The 19,123-nt window shown below is 52.6% G+C and overlaps 1 protein-coding gene across 9 annotated transcripts in view; it reads left to right on the top strand.

Moving 5' to 3' along the window:
• The first annotated feature begins 5,360 nt into the window (after window positions 1-5,360).
• Window positions 5,361-19,123, top strand: part of SYT6 (synaptotagmin 6) — a 99,680-nt gene continuing 85,917 nt past the window's right edge. For 5 of the 9 annotated variants that reach the window (XM_073896106.1, XM_073896102.1, XM_073896103.1 and 2 more), the window contains exons 1-3: window positions 5,361-5,657; window positions 16,175-16,523; window positions 18,007-18,565. In XM_073896106.1, the coding sequence (XP_073752207.1) occupies window positions 5,495-5,657; window positions 16,175-16,523; window positions 18,007-18,565 (1,071 nt within the window). In that variant the 5' untranslated portion in view covers window positions 5,361-5,494. Of the gene's footprint in view, window positions 5,658-6,348; window positions 6,483-16,174; window positions 16,524-18,006; window positions 18,566-19,123 lie in introns of those variants that run through there. The other 4 variants (XR_012379310.1, XM_073896104.1, XM_073896108.1 and 1 more) reach the window with 3 other exon arrangements.

Consider the following 19,123-nt stretch of genomic DNA (forward strand, 5'->3'; position numbering starts at 1 on the left):
GACCCTGGGATCATGACCTGAGCTGAAGGCAGACGCTTAACCATCTGAGCCACCCAGGCGCCCCTATTTCCAAATATTTTTTATTATAAAGTTAATGTAAAAGTATTATAAACATTTTTGTAAAAGAAGAAAAATTATCCATACCCTCGTCATCCTTCCCAGGACAAGGAAAGAGTACTAACCAGGAATCAGAAGGCCTAGAGGCTCTCTCTCCACCACCTCCTAGCTTGTGTGGCCAGGGACCACTCCCTTCATTTCCCCATTTGCCAAATGGACTTTTAGCATCCATCCATTCTGCCTCTCAGGGTTGTTATAAGATTAAATGAGATAAATTCCTGGGACACCCGAGTGACTCAGCTGGTTAAGCTCCTGACTCTTGATCTGGGCTCAGGGCACGATCTCAGGGGTGTGAGATCGAGCCCTGTGCTGGGCTTTGCACTGGGCGTGGGGTCTGCTTTATCTCTCTCGCTCTCCCCCTCCCACCACCCTAAAAAAAAGAGAGAGAGAGAGAGAGAGAGAGAATGAGGGAAATTCCTTCTTGGCAATGTTCAGGGACTTGCCTAATGGAAGAATATGGGTTAAGCTCTGGACAGTGGGCCTCCTGGATGTCCCTCTAAGATCCGAGAGACAGAGAGAAAGGACAAGACCTGTCATTTGTTTTAACACCTGTAATGAGTCAGTCACAGTATATTAGACACTTCACCTTATGCATAAAGCCCTTGTAACTATAAAGCAGGCCTTATATGTCCCATTCTACAGACGAGGAACTTGAGGTTCAGACTGCTGAAGTATGACACCTAAAGTGATATATCTGGTAAGTGATAGAGCCAGGATTTGAACACAGGTCTGTCTGACTCCAAAACTTGTGCTCTTTCTTCTGTATGAGGTCAGTGTGAAGAGGAGTAACCTTGGTGTCCTTCCTAGCTCTTCTCCAATCATTCTCATTCCTCAAGTAGTATAGAGAGCGCCCTCACACACCACAGGTGCTTAGGTACAGCTCTAAAACTTCCAGGGATGATGTTGCCTTCTGACCTTGAACTTGTCTCTGTTTCCCCGGTCCCCAGCCTGCTGGATGCAACAAACCTGGTCCAGTCTTCCCAAGTCTGATCTGGAACTCTATGCCTGAGCAGAGAGCACAGAACAGAGGTGAGACCTCTGAAATGAGGAAGGAATAAGACAGAGGCAAATGTACCCCTGGCTCAGGAGGTTTGAACTGTCAAAGACCTTTCTTAGAATAAAAACAAGACCGGACTCTCAAAAATACCTGGGCATTGATGCAGGGCTTTGCAATGTCTTCTGCATCTTTTCAAACAAGGAAAAATCCCTGAAAACTCTTATGATGGCTTGGAATGGCATGGTTTGCAGAAGTCACCCAGCTTTGGCTAAAGTTGCTAGGTTGGTGGGAGGGTCGGGGGACAGGGGGTGACATCTGCTGGAAATACTGATAAAGTTGTTCTGGCAGAAACCCCATAGGGATTCCATAGCAGTGTTTGTTTTAAATGACGGTGTAAAGCATTCCCCCTCCCCGATATAGGACGTCAACTTAATTCTCCACCAGCAGTGGAAGAGGTTCAACTGGTATCTGTTTTCCCAGAGTAAGTTTAAAACCCTTGAACAAAGTGTCCACATGCCTCACTAAGCAGGAGGTGGGGGAGGAGGGGAGAGGAGATCAGGGGCCCTCGAAGTTGGGTCAGAACCCCTCTTGGCTCCAATCCACTTGACAAAGCCATGAGTACGCCTGTATCTTTTTCTCTCTGTCTCTCCCTGTATGTCAGATAACCCGCCTATGAACGTCAGACCACTCCCTTTACATCTCTGCTGGGGGCTTGGAGGGGAGGAGGGAATGGGGAAAGGACTCCCTATTTAGAAATTGCATTGAGATGGAAAGACAATATGACACATCAGCTCATGTCAAAGGAGCTCATTCTTCTCGCCTACAGCATTAACAATTTCTTACCAAGGTTTAATCTTTTTTTTTTTTTTTAGAAATTATTTTGTTTTAATTTATTTTATTTGTAGCATAACTCAACAGGCCATTGCTACTCAGAGCAGAGTGGGGGAACCTGTCCAAGGGCAGTCTGGCCACTGCCTAAGAGACTTGGGGTGGGGGTAGGGGACGTGCACTTTGGCTATTCCAGAGGAGAGGAGGGCATAGGAGTGGGATGCCCTGGTTTCTGCTTCCAATCTCCTCTCATTCTGCTTCCCACCCCACCTCCAGGTCCCCTCCCTGCTTCTGAGCAGTCTGGCCTGGGGACTAGGGGCCCAGACTCAGGAGGCTCCAGGCACAAGTGTAGATGAAATGAGAGCCTTGGGGGAGGGGAAGCCCAAAGTGACCCTGGACACCCTCTTCTCTAGAGCCAGAAAAACTGCTCTTCTGCCCCTCTTTCCTTTCCCCACTCAGCCCCCTCCTTCCCTTTCATGTAAAATCCTAGAATGTTGTTGCTGGAAGGAGCCTTGACGAGCTCCTCATCTGGCTTCATCATCTTACAAATAAGGACACTGACACCCTGACAAGGGACATGACTGCCCCATGGCTGGTTCGATGCACCAGTCCTGGAACCCAGCCTCCTGGGGCCCAGCCCAGTGCCCTTGTTTGCCACTATGCAGTGCTGTCTCTGCTCCTCCTTCTCTTCAGTCCACCTCTCAATTGAATCTCAGATGGTCTTTCTCTGGAAGATAGCATTGAGGGGCAACAATTCTACTTCTTTCTACCTCCTTCCCTCTTCGGGTCTGGGTGGGACCCTGGGAGTCTGAATTTAGTCTCTTCATATAGGAGTGGGCTTGTCAGCGAAAGGGGTTTTCGAGAGGAAGAGTTCCCATCTTTACATGTGTTTTGTTTGCTTGGTTGTTTGGTTTGTGGCTGATTATGTGACCACAAGTATCTGCAGGTATCACCATTAACCTGGGGGGCAGGGAGAGAGGGCAAAGAAGACAACGAATGTGGGGTTTTTTCTCAATATAAGAAAAAAAATGTTTCTCTTTTATCTCTCTGAATGAGTGTGCCTTTATATGTGTATGGGTCCCTCTGCCCCTCTTTCCCTGTATCTCTTCTGTATCTCCTATATTTGTCTCCGTATGTCTCATCCTCTGCCTCTCTTTCTCTTGTCCCTATCTATGTCTCTGTTTCTCTCTCTTTCATACACACTCATTCACACACTCGAAATTCAATAGTTATCGACTGACCCAGGAGCCCTGGCCCCTTCCCGCCGCAGCCCTGTCAGAGCAGAAACTCCGCCCTGTTCTGTTGAGCAATGCCAGGTCCAGAGCCGCTGCCGGGGCGCCAGAGACGCCGCAGAACTGTTTGCCTAGTGTGGAGGCTGAATCCGGGAACAATGAGAAATTATCTGTTAATTCTCGGCTCCTGCCACCTGCTCTGCTCCAAACAGGCTCCTTTGCCTTCAGTTTAGATGCAAATTCCCCCACTCGTTGTAAAGCAACATATTGATTTCCCTGCATCACAGGTCTGGGCCCTTGGAAGGTCCTGTGCTTTTTCATTCTCTGCAAAGGCAAAACAAGGCGCTTTGTTCTGCGAATTTCCCCAGGAACTCGGGAGGGGGAGGGAGAAATCACCGCGGAGCAACAGAGTTGCCATAAACATGGGCAGAGAGCAGTTCTTCTCCATTTGTATTTTACATAAACACAAACCTGCTGCCTCGGAAACTGCTAATGAGCATTGTAACAAGGGGCCTCTCCAGTGCTGAACTCTGCACTGGGTGGGGGAGCAGGAGGTGACAGGGCTTCTGGGCTCCTCAGGTGGGTTCCAGAAGCACTGGGAGGCGAATGGGGACTCCACAGCCTCACCTGTTCTTGGAACAGCATTTGAGCACCTCCCTCAGGAAGGCGGCCTGGATTGCATAGTGCCCCCGGGATCACGCTTGCTCAGTCCCTCTGGCCTGAGTTCCTAGCCTTCTCCTATCGCAGGCTCCGGAGGTCAGGGTGGAAACTGTGAACCCGCCACACCTGCCCATCGCCCCACCTTCCCTAACCCCGTGCCCACGCTGCGATTGCGCCAATGGGCCTTCAGCACCGTGGACAGAGCCAGGGAGTGCTCCCCAAGGGCAAAAACCTTCTGGTTAAGCCGGGGTCCTCTGAGGCCTCGGCTGGGCCGTCTGTACTCGAGGCACTAGCTGCCGGGGGCTCTCCAGTCCAAGGGCCAGCAAGCGCGGCTGGCGCAGATGGCGCCTGTGGAGACCGCCAGGAGCTGGGGCTCCGAATCTCCTCCCTCTGGAACGTGAGTCACCGCCCGAGCCACTTCCAATTAACGTGGTAATTAAGAGGAAAGACCCTCCTCCCCCACCCGCCACCCGGGTACACACCAGCCCCGCGGCTTCCGGAGGCTCCAGCTAAAGTTTCCTTCCCAGCTCGGGGGAGGCACAGGGACCTCAGCCTGGAGCTTCGAGTGAGCCGCACACGGGAAGGGGCCCACCAGCCGACAAGCCGAGGAGGCGCGACTTCCGTGACAGGACCCCCTGCAGGGCCGCGCCGGGTGGCGGCCCGTAGATCTCCAGGGCTGACTGAGGTGCCTCGGAGCCCCGCAGCCAACCTGTTCCTGGACCTCACGCCACAGTTCCTGGAGGGGAAGTCTGCCTTAAGTCTAGCCTCAGTCCTCTCGTTTAGTTTTCAGGCTTTCTGGCCCTGGCTATGCTTAATATAGCAAGAGGCATTAAGCATAGCCAGGTGGCGTTGCACCGCTGTGGGGAGATGGGTCTGGCGGGAACGGAGCGCCCTCTTGAAATGCCCCCCATTCCTATTTGCCAGAAACTTTCCCCTCCCGTTGCCATGGAGAGAGACGGCCGCTGCCTCCCGTTGCCATAGCAACATGCGGGTACGGTGGACCGCAGGACTGCGGGGCTCAGAAAGTCTTCCTGCAGTTCAAATAGCCCCGCAGTCTTAGGGTCTTCTGCCTCCGAAGCTGGGACTTGGGGCTAGTCTGACTAACTTCCCCCGTTAGGAACCTTGGCCAAGATTCTCCCACTCCCAGCCGGGTCATCTTTCTTTCTGTAATGGGTTCATCTATTTCGTTGCCACTTGTGTGGAATGTGGCAATTTACCCAGTGTTTTCACGAACACTATCTTTATATTCCCAGACAGGCTGTGAAGCACTCGTAATCATTATACCCCTTTTACATAGTGGGGAATTGAGGCTCAGAGAGGCCCAAGGTCACACCAGGCAGTGAATGTGGAGTCAGATCCCAGGCCCTTTCCTGGGCCTTGCACCCTCCGGGGTGCTGGACAACCGGGCTCCCCTGCCTCGAACCCGCCGGGACTCAGGCCTGTCCCTGGGTGTAGAGGGGGCGGCCGTGAGGCGCCAGACTTGCCAGCTGCCGCGGGATGCCACGTGAGGGGCGGAGACCCTGCGGGGAAGCGATTAAAAGCTGAACGGAGCCGCAGGGGGCCGCTGCGGGGAGGGTCTTCTTGGGGCCGCCTCGCCCCGCCCCAGTCCGGCGGCGGTACGGGTTCCGGCAGCTGCTTGAAGCGCCGGGGTGTCCCGGGCATGAGTGGGGTGTGGGGGACCGGGGGGCCTCGGTGCCAGGCGGCGCTCGCGCTCCTGGCCTCGCTGTGCCGGGCCCGGCCGCCCCCTCTCGGGCTGGACGTGGAGACTTGTCGGAGCTTCGAGCTACAGCCCCCAGAGAGGAGTCCGAGCGCAGCCGACTCAGGTAACGGGAAATCCGAGGCCCTCTCTCTTCCTGGATTCTCGCCCTGGCCGTCCTCCCTCCCAGAGCCCCGGCCCCCGGGAGCCCCAGAACCTAGACAGAGAACTCCAGCTCAGGATCCTGGGTTCGGAACCAGCCCCAGCCAGTGCCCTGTTCCATCGCCAGCAGGGCAAGCGGAGAGACGTGAAAGGAACCTGGGAGGCAGAGAAGCCCCGAGCCCCCTCCCGTGTGACTCCTCGGGGATCTCGCGCAAAGCCGCGCTCCCGGGTGAGGCGCCCCACGGGGGCCTCAGTTTCCCTAGCGTCTCTCCGCTCACCCTGCGGGCAATCTGCCAGCGAAGGGGTCTGTGGAGCGAGTAGGAGACCGGGGACACCCCGGGGGAGGAAGTAACTCGTTTCTTGGGGGTGTCGAGGTCCCAAGGTTCGTCTGTCGGTCTGCGCGTCCGTTTGTCTGTTCTCTCGGGGAAGGCGGTCCGAGCCCCCTGGTCTCGGGGAGAAACTTGGGTCTGCGGGCGGCACGAGGTCTTTGTGTCCGAACGTCTCTCCGGCTGCGAGTGGCTCTCTGCGTCTCCGCCGGGGGGCGGGGGGCGGGGTGGGGGAGGGTGTCTCGGCATCTCCCCCCCCCCACGCCCGCCCCTATAACTCGCTCCCTCGCTCCCTCTCTGACTCACTCGGACTCGGGGCCGGTGCGCGACTGAGCCGGTGCCTCTCGCCGACTTTGCCAAGCGGGCGCCTCCTGCCCGAACGGCGCGGACCCTGCGCCGGACGTAGTCCCGGCGGCCGCCGAGCCCAGGCGGGAGCCCGAGCCGAGGCGAGCTCGCCGGAGCCGGTGAGTCGGGAGCCCGAGCCCCGCAGGGCCCGGGCCCGGCGCGCAGCTGCGGCGTCTCTCGGGAGTCGCGACAGCGGCAATGGCGTGTCGCGCCCTGGCGGCGGGAGCCGCGGGAGGGTAGGCGGCCCGCCGGCCCGGGTATTTACTTGCCGCACCAGCGCCGTGCGGCCACGCTCGCGCGCTGCAGCCGGGCTTCTTTGTCAGGATGCCGACGTCTGGAGGGTCCTGGGAGAGAGGGAGCACCGGGTCGCCTTGCCTCCGGGAGCGGGAGGGGCGGGGGGGCAGTGCGAAGCCTCGAGAGGATGCGGAGTGGGGGTGGGGAGATCCTGCAGGGACCAAGGCGCCGGGGTTCCTTTGGCTCCGGAGACACCGCCCCTCCTCGTCCCCCGACTCTGACCCCGGTGGCGCTGGGCCTCGGGGAAGGCGAGGGTCGCCCCTGTGGTTCCGCACCAACGGCGCGGGAAAGGGAGGAAGGGGCCACGAGAGGTGGGAATTTCTTCTCCACGCGCGTCTCCAGGGATCGGAAGCCGGGGACTGGAGCGGCGGTTCCTGGAGCAGGTACAGCTGGGGTAAGCTCCCCAGAGACCGCAGGTTCCAGGGCCCTGTTTTTTCACTTGAGGTTAAAGGTCACAACTGTTGGTAAGGTCCTAGGTTAGGAACCGGGCCGCTGCGGGGCAGAGGAATAGAAGGAAGATAGTGGGCCAAGGGGAGGATTGTGTGTGTGAGGGGATTGTGTCCAGCCTTGCGGGAGTGGAGCGCACCTCAGCCCTGCGTGGATTGTAGGGGGCGCTGCTCTTTCGCCTGCACTCTCTCTGGCCCTGGCAATGTTTGATCAGTGGGTTGATTACTGCAGCAGAAGGGACTGAGGTGAGACCTAAAGAAGAACTTTCAGAGGGCGGTACATTGAGGGATGTTGGAGAGGTTGATTCTCCCTCTTGAAGAATCTTGGAATAAAGTAGGCCCAGCAAGTGTTAGATTTTGGTTCTCAGGGGCCAACATCTGCTGCACCATTCCTCTCCTCATATCCCCCAGACACACAATTTTCCCCAAGTTAGGGAGTCTCTTCCTGCCTGCCTACCCAGCTCCCTTCCATCCTTACCTCCAACAATTCATTTCCAGTGGGGGCCTTAATGCTGGTCCTGGCTTCTCAAACCCTAAAGGGGTTAATTCAAGGTGAGAACACACCTGTCGAGTTCCACCTGGGATGGAGGTTGCCCTCCTCCCCCATCTGTCCAGAGCAGAAATGCTGCATGCTGGGGAGGGTGTACACGTGCACAGAACATTCTGATACAGGGAGGCCCTGGTATTCGACTCCAGAGGGACACCCCGTAGTCTGGAATGACAGGTACCTGGTGGCCAGGCTGAGGGTGAGAGAAGGTTGAGGAGTGAGAGTAAGCAGGCTCAGATGAATCAGAGTGCCTTCCTTGCAGGCTGCTTGAGCTTGACTTGTCAGTCCTGGGGGACTTGAACTTTGGCTGCTGAGTCACAAGCCTCAGGAAGCCCCTGGGGGCCAAGCTAGGGGGCTGAAAGAGAGGAGGTGGCAGAAGGAGACCCTTAATCACAGCCAAAGAAAGAAAATGGTTGAGAGTGGCTTTGCGAGCTTGGGGTTTAAGTGAGCACAAGTCTGGGGAGATGCTGTGCAGTTCAGGACCAGGCCCCCAGGTAGCCTACGTCCTAGCCTACTCGCTACATCCCAGAGCCACTGCCAGATTCTCCTGGCAGAGAAATCCTGGATCTTTTCATCTGTATTTTCACGAAAAATGCAAGTGACTAGAACATGCCCAGTTCTCTTTACCTCTGTATGTTTCCCCCTGCCTTCCTCCTACCCAGAGTCTCTAGCTCACGGGATTTCTAGTAACACCCTGAGACTCAACAGTTGAGATTCGGACTCTACTATCATTTACTGGGACCCTCCTATATGCCGTGGTCTGTGCTAGGAATTGCACAGGAAACCTTGATCAGATCTCCTTAGCTTTCCTGACTTGAGACACCTCTACACAAACTGTCCCAGATAGAAGCAAGTTCCGTTTTTCTCTAAACATTCTGAAGGCAAAGGGTCTGTTTTCCTCTTTAATGTACAACCCGCCCCCCACCTGCCTACCCCTGCAAGTGGACACTGACAGGCAGTTCTCTTCCTTTTTCATGCCATTTGCCTTGTGGAGATGAATGAATTTGCTCCATAGGCCAAATGCAGAGTGTTGGGTGTGGGTAGGAGGGTTTTGGATTTGAGGTAGCAAGCAGAGATTCAAAGGTGTTCCAAAAAAATTCAGGAACTGATGGAGGACCCTGAGCTGCCCTGCCCCTGCCAAGCTGGCGGCCAGGAATGGTTATTCTTGGTCTTACATGTGGCCAGGAGATGTATGTCCTGTTGGTTTACTTCTCTACTGACTCTGGAGATGTTCTGTGATTCAGTCACCTGGTTTTGAAGTTGGCCTTTGGCAGCAGGTAAGATTTTTCCTGCCTGTGATGGCAAGTTAAATGCATAGCATTTCACCAAAAACGCAGATGTCCTGTTTCTATAACTAAATAATCAGTTACTCCCTCACTTCTTGCCGGAAGGAAGAAATTCTGCAAATTTTGCCTTCTTTGAGGAAAGGTGCAATTACGATCCTTTCGAACGTACATCCTTTAGACGATGTTCTGACTTTATGGTGTGTCTTCAACTTTAAGATTCTAGAACTAGGGTAAAGTATCTAGGAGCTGTACAGAGCTTGGATTTACAGTTCTAGAGGTTTTCTTCTACCTCTGTCTGTGGGAACTTTAAAAGTGGAATGGTAGATCATCCCCTCCATGCTCTGTACAGAGAAGATGTGTTCTAACTGTTCTGTTCCTCTGTCCACAGAGTTGGAGGTATAACATGTGGCTGCAGAAAATTAGGACTAAGACTGAGACATCTGGACCCAGACAGGTTTCTTTAGGGTCTGTGTAAGGCTGTCTGGAGTTGGAGGGGGGGCGGGAAACAGGGTAAGAGAAAGTCCTGCCCAAGCTAGGTGGCATCCTTGCTGGTCCTGCTTAGGAAAAGAGGTCTCTGAGCACCAGAGGACTGAGCCAGCCACACTTAGGAATTTTCATCTGAGGGGGCGTTGAAAGTGGAGGTGAGCAAGACGTCCGGCTGTGGATACTCTAGGTATACAACATTGTCTCATCTCCCCCTTCTCTCTATTGCCAGTCTGTTTTTCTTGCTCCATGTGGGCCCGGACAGACCTCTCCTCTCAGTCCTTGCAGGGGTAAACAGGAAGGGGGGGGTGTAGAGGGAAAGAATCTTTCTGGCTCTCTGTCTGCCCCTCTCCACCATCACCCCAGCCTTGAGGTCCACATCTCAGAGGGGCCCCAAGCCCTGACTAATCAGGCATAAACTTACAGTTACCATCTGCCAAAATAATAATACTAATAATTGCTAAATTAATGCCAATGCTCTGTTAGCTACAGCACTCCACATTAGTCTCCGATTTATCTCTGAATCCCCTAATGATGGTGGAAGCCGGTGCCCAGTCATAAAGCTGGTGCGGCCGTAATTAGCCCGGCATTGTCTCTCCTCATCGAAGCTTTTCAGGGGCATTAATTCCTTCTCTGTTTGGACTCTGCTAATTATCCCCATTGGTAGTTCAGCCTGGATCTCTGAAAGAAGGAATGGAAGCAAAGGCTCTCTGCTCTCCCTCCCCCAACTCTGAATTTTAATTACACCGGCTTCTCCTAATAAATTTACAAGCCATGACAGAGTTTATTATTAATGGACCATGTCTGTAAGGCTTGGAACAGAATAGCCCCGTTCCCCCAACACACACATGCACACACACATACCCGTACTCTCGGGTATTTCTCAGGGACATATATCTCTGGACAGGGCATTTCCAGGGGCCACTGAGGTTATTGGCCTGGCACCTGGTGGGTAACCTGCAGTGTCTATACTTCCTAGAGAAGAAGAAAGAGATGGGGGATGAGGAGGTTGGTCATAATTCTAGTCTCCAGGTTTCTATCCAGGTACAGAGGAGGATCAGGCCAAATAGTAGAGGATGTGTCCCACACTCTCCTGATTATAACAAAGAAATGCGTCCCCAGCTTCTTGTCCAGCTTCCCACTCAGCCCCCAGTCCCCTCAGGGGCCCGGCTCAGAAGCTCTGACTTTAGCATCAGAAGTCCCAGGTTTAAATCCCAGCTCCTCTGTGTAATGCGATGTATCCTTGAAGAAGTAACTTAGTTAACATCTCTAAGCTGAGTTAATTTATCTTTGAGAGTTGCATACTCATTTCTTTGGGAGGCGGTAAAGATTAAAGGAAATAATGTAAGGGGCATGGTGCTGACCAGGTAGAAAGAAATAACAAATTATATTACCGGTATTAATATGAGTGGTTCTGCCCAGAGTTTTTTCCCTTCCCAGACTTGGTGCTGTGCCTCTGCATTTCTTGCTTGTCTGATCTCGGGGTTGTGCTTGTCTGTGTCTGTTCTGTGTCTGAATGAGGACTCTCAGCCCAGGCGGCCCCTGCTCTGTACAGGCGGGCACGTAAACCATTTCCGAGGGTCTACCAGCAGCCCCAGGCCCTGAAGCCAGCGTTCTCCAGCTGTGGGGGAGCAGAGAAAATGGTCCTTTCTTTTCGCTTCCTCTCCCCAGTTTATCTTTTCAGGTACAATCTATTATCAAAAATGCCTGTTACTGTTACAGATGGATTTTCCTGACATGGAAACCTATTAGAAAAATGCGAACAATAGCAGGTGATTAGAGCTGCTGATGAATCCTAACACTCTGGTGGGGACAAGGGGAGGGGGTGCCAGGGCTGTCTTTGGAGAAAGGAGTGTCAGTGTGGAGAGATAAGAAAGCCCTGGGTTGCTAATTAATAACCCAGCATTTTCCAGGGAGAGAGGGAGGCCAGGAGCCATTACCCCTGCCAGACAGTTTCACTGAAGGGGATGAGCAGTTCCTGCCCTTGTGGGCCTGAGGTCTCTTGGCTGCCTCGCCCCATGGTCTGGCGTCCCCCTTCCCTGTCTCAGAGGGCCCAGTTTTGGGTCCATTCTGTATTATTTGCCATCAAGAAAAGCAACACATGAAGAAAAATAGCTTACATTTGGGGAGCACTTACCACGTACCAGGAACTATGCCCCAAGTCTTACTTCATTTAATATTCATAATGACTCCGTAAAGTAAGAATCCTTAGAATCCCCATCAAATCAAAGAGGAAACCAAAGTTTGGAGAATGTTAAGTAACTTGCTCAAGGTCACACAATTAGAAATGTGGTTGGATGCGCTCTGTGGTCATTCTGGTGCTGGTGCTCACCTGAGCTACCCGTCTAGTATCTGAACACTAAGTGAAGTGAACCGCCAGGGTGAGAAGCCACATGCCCCTGAGCAATGCCAGGTCACTGGGTGTGTATCCAAAGCATAGCTGCACAGCTCTTTGCTCTCCCAGAGGCTGCTGGGTAATTGGCCAATATGATTTCCCAAACTGGGTGCCCATGGAATATTGGATTCTTCTGACACCTGAATAAAGATGTTTTACACCTAATGTTGAGTAATGGACTGGACTTCCTTTTTCCAAATTTCCAAGAGAATTTTGCAAAACCATAGCATGTTCTCTCAATTGTTGATTTTTCTTTCATGATTTTCTTTTCACTCCTTTGGAGCTCACTCCTGTTCACCAGATGGCTAGTGATGGTAACAATGAAACTGGACGAGTAACAAGCAAATGAGTATTGACAGAAAAACTCAGAGATGAGAGATCTTTAATATAGTACATATTATGTCCTGACATGTAGCAATATATAAAATACTTATGTTCTTTCTGCTAGTAAGGTCATTCCTCATTTGTACTGACAAAGTTAAAGCTCTCTCTTATTAGTGTTCATGCCTTGCAGATATTCTGCCAACCAAACTTTTCCAAACGAGGGGATATTCAAAACTAGACTGGGCAGAACTAAGTGATTCTAATAGAAACACCTAATACTTATCTTATTTTTTACTACATTCCAGGCACTGTCCTGGCACTTTTGATCTCACTGAAACCTCACAATAACCCTAGAAGGTAGATACTATTATTATACCCATATCACAGATGAGGAAACGGAGGCTTGAGAGATTAAGTAGCTTGCTGAAGTCACACAGTTTAAAGTCAGTGGAGATGAACATTGAAGGAGCCCAGGCTGACCCGAGGGCACTGATTCTTTCTTTCCAGGCTGAAGAGGAAATAAGGAAGAAGAGAGGGAGGAAGAATACAAGGATTTGGGAAGGGTTTTCTCCCTTACCAGAGGGTTGCCTCTCTCTTGCCACGAAGCTAGTGCGTGATAGCAGTATGAAATATGAAGAGTACTGGATCAGGACACAAAAGGTGGCTGAGTTGCCCATCAAAATTCTATCTACCTCACAGTGTCAAGGTTCAAACAAGACTGGTGGGAAAAAGGCTTTGAGGGCGACTCATGCACCTGTGATTTGGTAGAGGGCAACGTGTCCTGGTGGGTTGGTCCCAGCAGGCCTGGGGTAGGAAGGCACACATCGTAGCTGATCTGGCCCTTGGCAGAGCCCACAAGAACCTATCCTTCCCAGCCCCGGTGCACCTTTAACCGGGCTATGCGGGCTGGCTGCGTTCAAGGCTGCATATAGTGATTTTATAGGGGCTACATTCTGTACAGTCACCTTTGCCCTGGCCTAATTCTGCTCTTTACCAGCCTTGCTCCCTGCCTTGCATTCCTCGGTGGGGGTGAACGCACTCAGCCACAGGACCCAAATCTCCGTGTATTACCTGTGGGCGAGGTGTCCTGGAAAGGGATTCTCCAGGCAGAGGAAGGGCCACTTGGTCTTACATAACCAGTATTGAGCGCTGGGTGCTGATTCCCAATAATCCATACCTCTGCCTGCCCTAATCTCAGCTCCGAGGGAACGACAGCCGGGGGGGGGGGGGGGAGCACGTGCACAAGCATTCAAAATAGCAGCCACAGCTAGGAAACCTGATTCCCTCTGCCCGCCCCCTCCCCCCACCTCTCTTTTCATTTATGAATTCAGTTTTTTGTCAGGCTGAACATTTAAATGCACTCTATGCTCTCTGGATTCCCCCCATTTCTCCCCCTTTCTCATTAAAATTCTAATTATTACCACAGCAAGTAAGATGTATGATCAAAGGAAAGCCAAGCCTTAGAAATACCTTTTTGTTTTAAGGTGACTCATATTGTAGAGAATGCATCCAGAACAGCTGTAACCGAGAGCAGATGTGAAGGGTCTAGAGACGGTTGGGTACTTAGAATAAGGGCTATGTGTGGTAGCTTTCCTCGTGAACCCCAGGAGTATAAGGGCCTACAGAAACAGTCTCCAAACCATTTAGATAATGAACTCGTAACAGCACAAATTATTTGATTTAATGCCTCCACTATATATCGGTCCCCGTGTTACACACACATGTGGGTTGTATCTCCGTCCCATGGCTTTACCAGCCGTGTGACCCCGGGCAATTGCATCCTCTGTACCTCACCTTCCTCATCTGCAAAATGAAAATAATAATCACACCTATCTCACTGGAGAATATTAAACGAGCGAATGCATAAAAATCACTTTGTACCTTGGACCTCGTAACGTTCAAAACTTAACTAAGTCCAGAAATAAAATGCTATCATTTCTATTACTATCAACCAGTATATTGCAACTCTCACTTATTGTTTTTAAGATAATAAATAAATAGGAAAGCGATCTGATATTTTTTCTCTTGTGCCCCCAGAATGCACACATACCACACTAGAGACCTTTAGTTTAGAAGTGAACTTAGAATTGGCTTTCCAGATCCCTGGCAGTCCCTGGGTGAAGGACTAATGCCACCCAGCTCCTTTGGCCGGGGAGAGGTTCCATTGTCTCTGTGCAGGGGCCGAGGGTTGCCGTGGGTGGCTATGATGGTTGATCCAGGCCAGGACCCTACAGCCAGGGAGTCAGAAGGCAGTGCCAGCTCCCCAGAGAAGGTATCTGACGTTCTCACCTCCTTCCCAGGTTCCTCTGGATGGGAGGCAGCTTTCCCTGGTGACTGTGTGCTATGAGAGTACTCTGGATTCCTCCCAGGAGGGACTTGGCATCTCGATACTGCGAGCCTAGCTTAGCCCCTGGTACCTGCAGGTGCTCAGTAAATGCTGGTTGAGAGATAATTATAGCTCTTTTATGTGCCATTCATTCATTCATTCATTCACCTCATTTGCTCATTCATTCTCATGTGCCAGTTTCTGTGCTAGGCCCTGAGTCAGACAAATATAAAAATGCAGGGTTACAATAGCCTTCAGTTTAATCAGGAACAAACAGGCTACAGGACAGTGGAAGGAGCCCCAGCCTGGGTGGCGGACATCTGGACCCTGGTCCAGGCTCCTTGTCTGACCTGTGACCCCAGGCAAGTCCCTTCTCTGGACCACTGCTCTTGTCTGCAAAAGCACAGCCTGGCCTCGGTACTTGTAGGGTCATTTCTCACCTTAAATCTGAAGATTCCTGGGACACTGGGCCAAGATAATCCAGAGCCCGCAAACCCACAGGCCTGCAGGGGCCACGAAAGTAATAGGGAGGCTGGTGAGGACACACCCCTCCAAAGGGAGCACAAGAGCCCAGGTCCAGTTACCAAGTCACCTGGCCTCTTCCAGACTTTCCGGGAATTTGGTGTGATGATGATGATGGTGATGGAATTTCTCAACTTTTCCCTTGTCACCCTAGCCATGTAAGACTCCTCTGCGGGCTTGACCTTAGTGCACACCCCACCACGTGTGCCATTGGTTCGGAGGCTTCTGACCTCTCAGAAGGAGAGGAGGCTTTGGGCTCTAAGGGTCATTCCAAAAGGGGTTGGGGTGGGAGATCTGTCTAATCATTTCTTCCAGAGGGAGGCATCTCCCACAGCTCTCCTGGGATCACAGGTATCCTGCTGGGGGGCAGGGTTGGGCTGGGGACAAGGCAGTGAGCCCCGGCCTTGAACCAACCACAGCGTTCAAAAATACCAACTTTACAGAAAATCTCTCAACTGGCCACAGGAATGGGAAAAGCCAGCTACAGGAATCACTTGTATGTAGCTTGGAAATAAATTGGGTGGGTCGAATTCCGACTTCATCCCAGTATCTACTGAGCCTACTGCGTGCAGAGTTGAGAGTCCAGAAGAAGTCTGAGACCTAACCCCTGCCTCTCATTCACTTCAAGTCAGCTCGTGACCGTTGAGCTCCCGCTCTGGTCTCCATGGGGGGTCGGGTACGGGAAGAGATGGAGTTGGCCAAGCCTCTGGTCCCCAAGGCCACACAGCCTGTTGAGGAAGAGAGCTATATACAAAAAATGACTCTGCTTTAAGTCTGGCCATAGTAACAGCTCTAATAGAAATTCAAACAGCATCCAAATGTGAACGCTTCACGAATTTGCACATTTGCTTAGGCTGCTATTTAAATTACTTTCCCTTCCCGGTGCACATGCCGACAGGCAGTCAGGGAGGCTGCCCAGGTGCTTCCCAGGCTGGCAGTGGGGGCGGGGAGCGGGGGTGGGGGGACCGGCGGAGGCTAGCGCCTGGCTGCAGACATTTCACAAAGTGGACTGCGGAGCGCCACCCCCCAAAACCACCTCTCCTCTGGCGGGTAGCTTTTCTCATGAGCGTTCTTTTCTCTTCTCCCGTCTTTGTCCCTTCTGTGTGCTCCCTCTGCCGACACCCTCTCCTGCTTCTGCCCACCTCTGTCTGTCTCTGTCCCTCCCTGCCTGGCTCACGCCGAGGGCAGGCACCTCCGTCAGCCTCCTCGCAGCCATAGTGATTGTGTGTGGCGTGGCCCTGGTGGCAGTTTTTCTCTTTCTCTTTTGGAAGCTGTGCTGGATGCCCTGGAGGAGCAAGGAGGCCTCCAGTCCCGCTTCTGCTAACCTTCCCCCGGACGCCCTCCAGAGCCCCGGCTCCAGAAGCAACATGGCAGACAAGCTGAAGGACACCAACACGCTGGGCTTCCTAGAGGCGGCTGTGAAGATCAGCCACACGTCCCCAGATATCCCAGCCGAGGTGCAGATGTCAGTCAAGGAGCATATCATGCGTCACACGCGGCTGCAGCGACAGACCACAGAGCCAGCATCATCTACCAGGTGAGGATGGACCTCTCCCTTCCCTCCCCGCCACGCCTCCACATTCTCTTACTCAAGGCATTAAGAGATTCCAGCCCGTGAGGAGCAGACGACAGAAATAATAACTCATGTCCTCTGATTGGAGAATATAACAGATGATGTGCTCCACGGTGGGTAACCAACCAGGAGGTGGGCACCAGGAAAGGCTGCAGGAGAGGGGAACCTTGGAGGTGGGGCGCTGTGCCCCATGGTGTGCACTGGGATGCGCGTGGGTGGGAGGTGTTGGGTGTTTGGAGAGAAGGAGAGATTGCAGGCAGAGGGCAGAGAATATGTAAAGTCCCAGAGGCATAAAAGTTCATGGTGTGTCTAGGGATATGCCAGTAAAGCCTTGTCGATAGAGTCGGCCGTTCATGGGCTATAAGACAAGAGGTTCCTAACATTTTGAGGAAGGAGGATTCCTTTATAACCTTTGGCAGAGTCCCCTGAAGGACAGCAGTTGTATACATGGCATTCTTTAATGGAGAAAACCAAAAGGAACTCCCACTGCATAGTAACAAACAACCTTCTCTAAATTCAGACACAGAAGTGGTGCATTCACTCGTATTTATTCAAACCTAGGGCTCTTGTGGGCTCCTGGGTCCCTGCAATGTCTCCCCACGCTCCCGGGGAACCAGCTGAAGGGAAGGAGACCAGGTCTTCAGCTGGGAGTCCAGGAATGAACGTGCTGGGGGTCACATTTTCAGAGTTTATCATATGACCTCGGGCAAGTTGCTCACCTTTCCTAGGCCTCGCTTTTCCCGACTGTAAAATAGGGCTAGTGGCTCATCAGGTTGCTGGGAGGAGCCAAGGAAGGAGTCCATCAGAGCTGGATTCTTTGACAATCCAGAGTGGACGATATATCCCTTACTATACACCTGGCCCTGTTCTAAGTGCTTTTTATGTGGATGAATCCGGTTCCTCCTCACAGCAATCCTATGCAATTGCTACTTTTATTATCTTCATTTTGTAATGCAGAGAAGTTAAATAACTTGACCAAGGTCACATAGCCAGACAGTGGCAGAGCCAACATTAACCTACACCGTCTGGCTCCCAAGCCCAGTAAGTGTTTAACTATAGTGTCGGTGGTAGAGTTGGTGATGATGATGAAGGCATAGCCACAGCCAGGGGGAGAAAGGATGGTCCTTCTCCTAAGGGATCTCGTGGTTTCATGGGGGAACCAGAGTCACCTCTACAAGGAAAGAAACCCAGAAAGCAGGGGGAAGAAATGGCAGGAAAGGCTACCATGAATTGACCTTAGTATATACCGGGCCCCATTCCAACTCCTTTCCGTAGACTTGTAATGCTCACAATCACCCGTGTACCAAGTGTGTGCAGATGGAGAGAGGGTCGGCGAACAGGAGGAAAAGGGCCCCGCGAAGTGTAGGATGAGCCAGGGCGGCGGGGAGGTGTCGGCCTGCACGCCCCGCCGCCGGGGCCCTGACCACGCTGCCCCTGCCCCCGCCAGGCACACGTCCTTCAAGCGCCACCTGCCACGGCAGATGCACGTCTCCAGCGTGGACTACGGCAACGAGCTGCCGCCGGCGGCAGAACAGCCCACCAGCATTGGCCGAATCAAGCCTGAACTCTACAAGCAGAAGTCGGTGGATGGGGACGATGCCAAGTCCGAGGCTGCCAAGAGCTGCGGGAAAATCAACTTCAGCCTGCGCTACGACTACGAGAACGAGACCTTGATCGTGCGCATCCTGAAGGCCTTCGACCTCCCTGCCAAGGACTTCTGTGGCAGCTCTGACCCCTACGTCAAGATCTACCTCCTGCCTGATCGCAAGTGCAAGCTGCAGACCCGGGTGCACCGCAAGACCCTGAACCCCACCTTCGATGAGAACTTCCACTTCCCGGTGCCCTACGAAGAGCTGGCCGAGCGCAAGCTACATCTCAGTGTCTTCGACTTCGACCGCTTCTCCCGCCATGACATGATCGGAGAGGTCATCCTGGACAACCTCTTCGAGGCCTCCGACCTGTCCCGGGAAACTTCCATCTGGAAGGACATCCAGTATGCCACCAGTGTGAGTACAGCCTGGCCTCCTGGGCTTCCTGAGGATTCCTAGGGTCGGGTTGAGTGGGGTGTGGCCCTATCCTCCTCCACCTTGGAGACAAGTGGGCCTTTGCCCTTCAGGATGTGAAGGGGGACTCTGGGAACTGAGCAGCGGCTCAGCCCACCCTGGGGAAGTCCTTGCACGCTGCCCCAGGTTGGGGTGTGGGTTGGCATGGAAGAGAATTTTTGTCCATTGCTTCTGATTACATATTCTGGGGTATGTAACAGGTGGGGTTCCCTCCACCTGTTAGGCCTTAGGTCTACCACCTATAAAATAATGTTATCTATCTCTTTGATGATGGGTGAGGATTGGGCCAGGTCTCTAGACTGAATCAGACAGCAGTATCTACCAAGTGCACTGATGTGTACTAGAAGGCTGGAAAGAGCAATCAGGAACGGGGCATGTTAATCAGGACGAATGAGGTTAAGGTGTGGCAACAAATAATCCTAGGATTTGGTAGCTTAGAGCAACCAAGATCTATTCTCGTTCCTGCCATCCATGCTTTGCAGCTTGGCTGGGGTTCTACTT

Source organism: Callorhinus ursinus, unplaced genomic scaffold (genome assembly GCF_003265705.2).
Source record: "Callorhinus ursinus isolate GAN/ISIS: 27379988/994484 unplaced genomic scaffold, GSC_fseal_2.0 scaffold9, whole genome shotgun sequence".
Taxonomy (NCBI): Eukaryota; Metazoa; Chordata; class Mammalia; order Carnivora; family Otariidae; genus Callorhinus; species Callorhinus ursinus.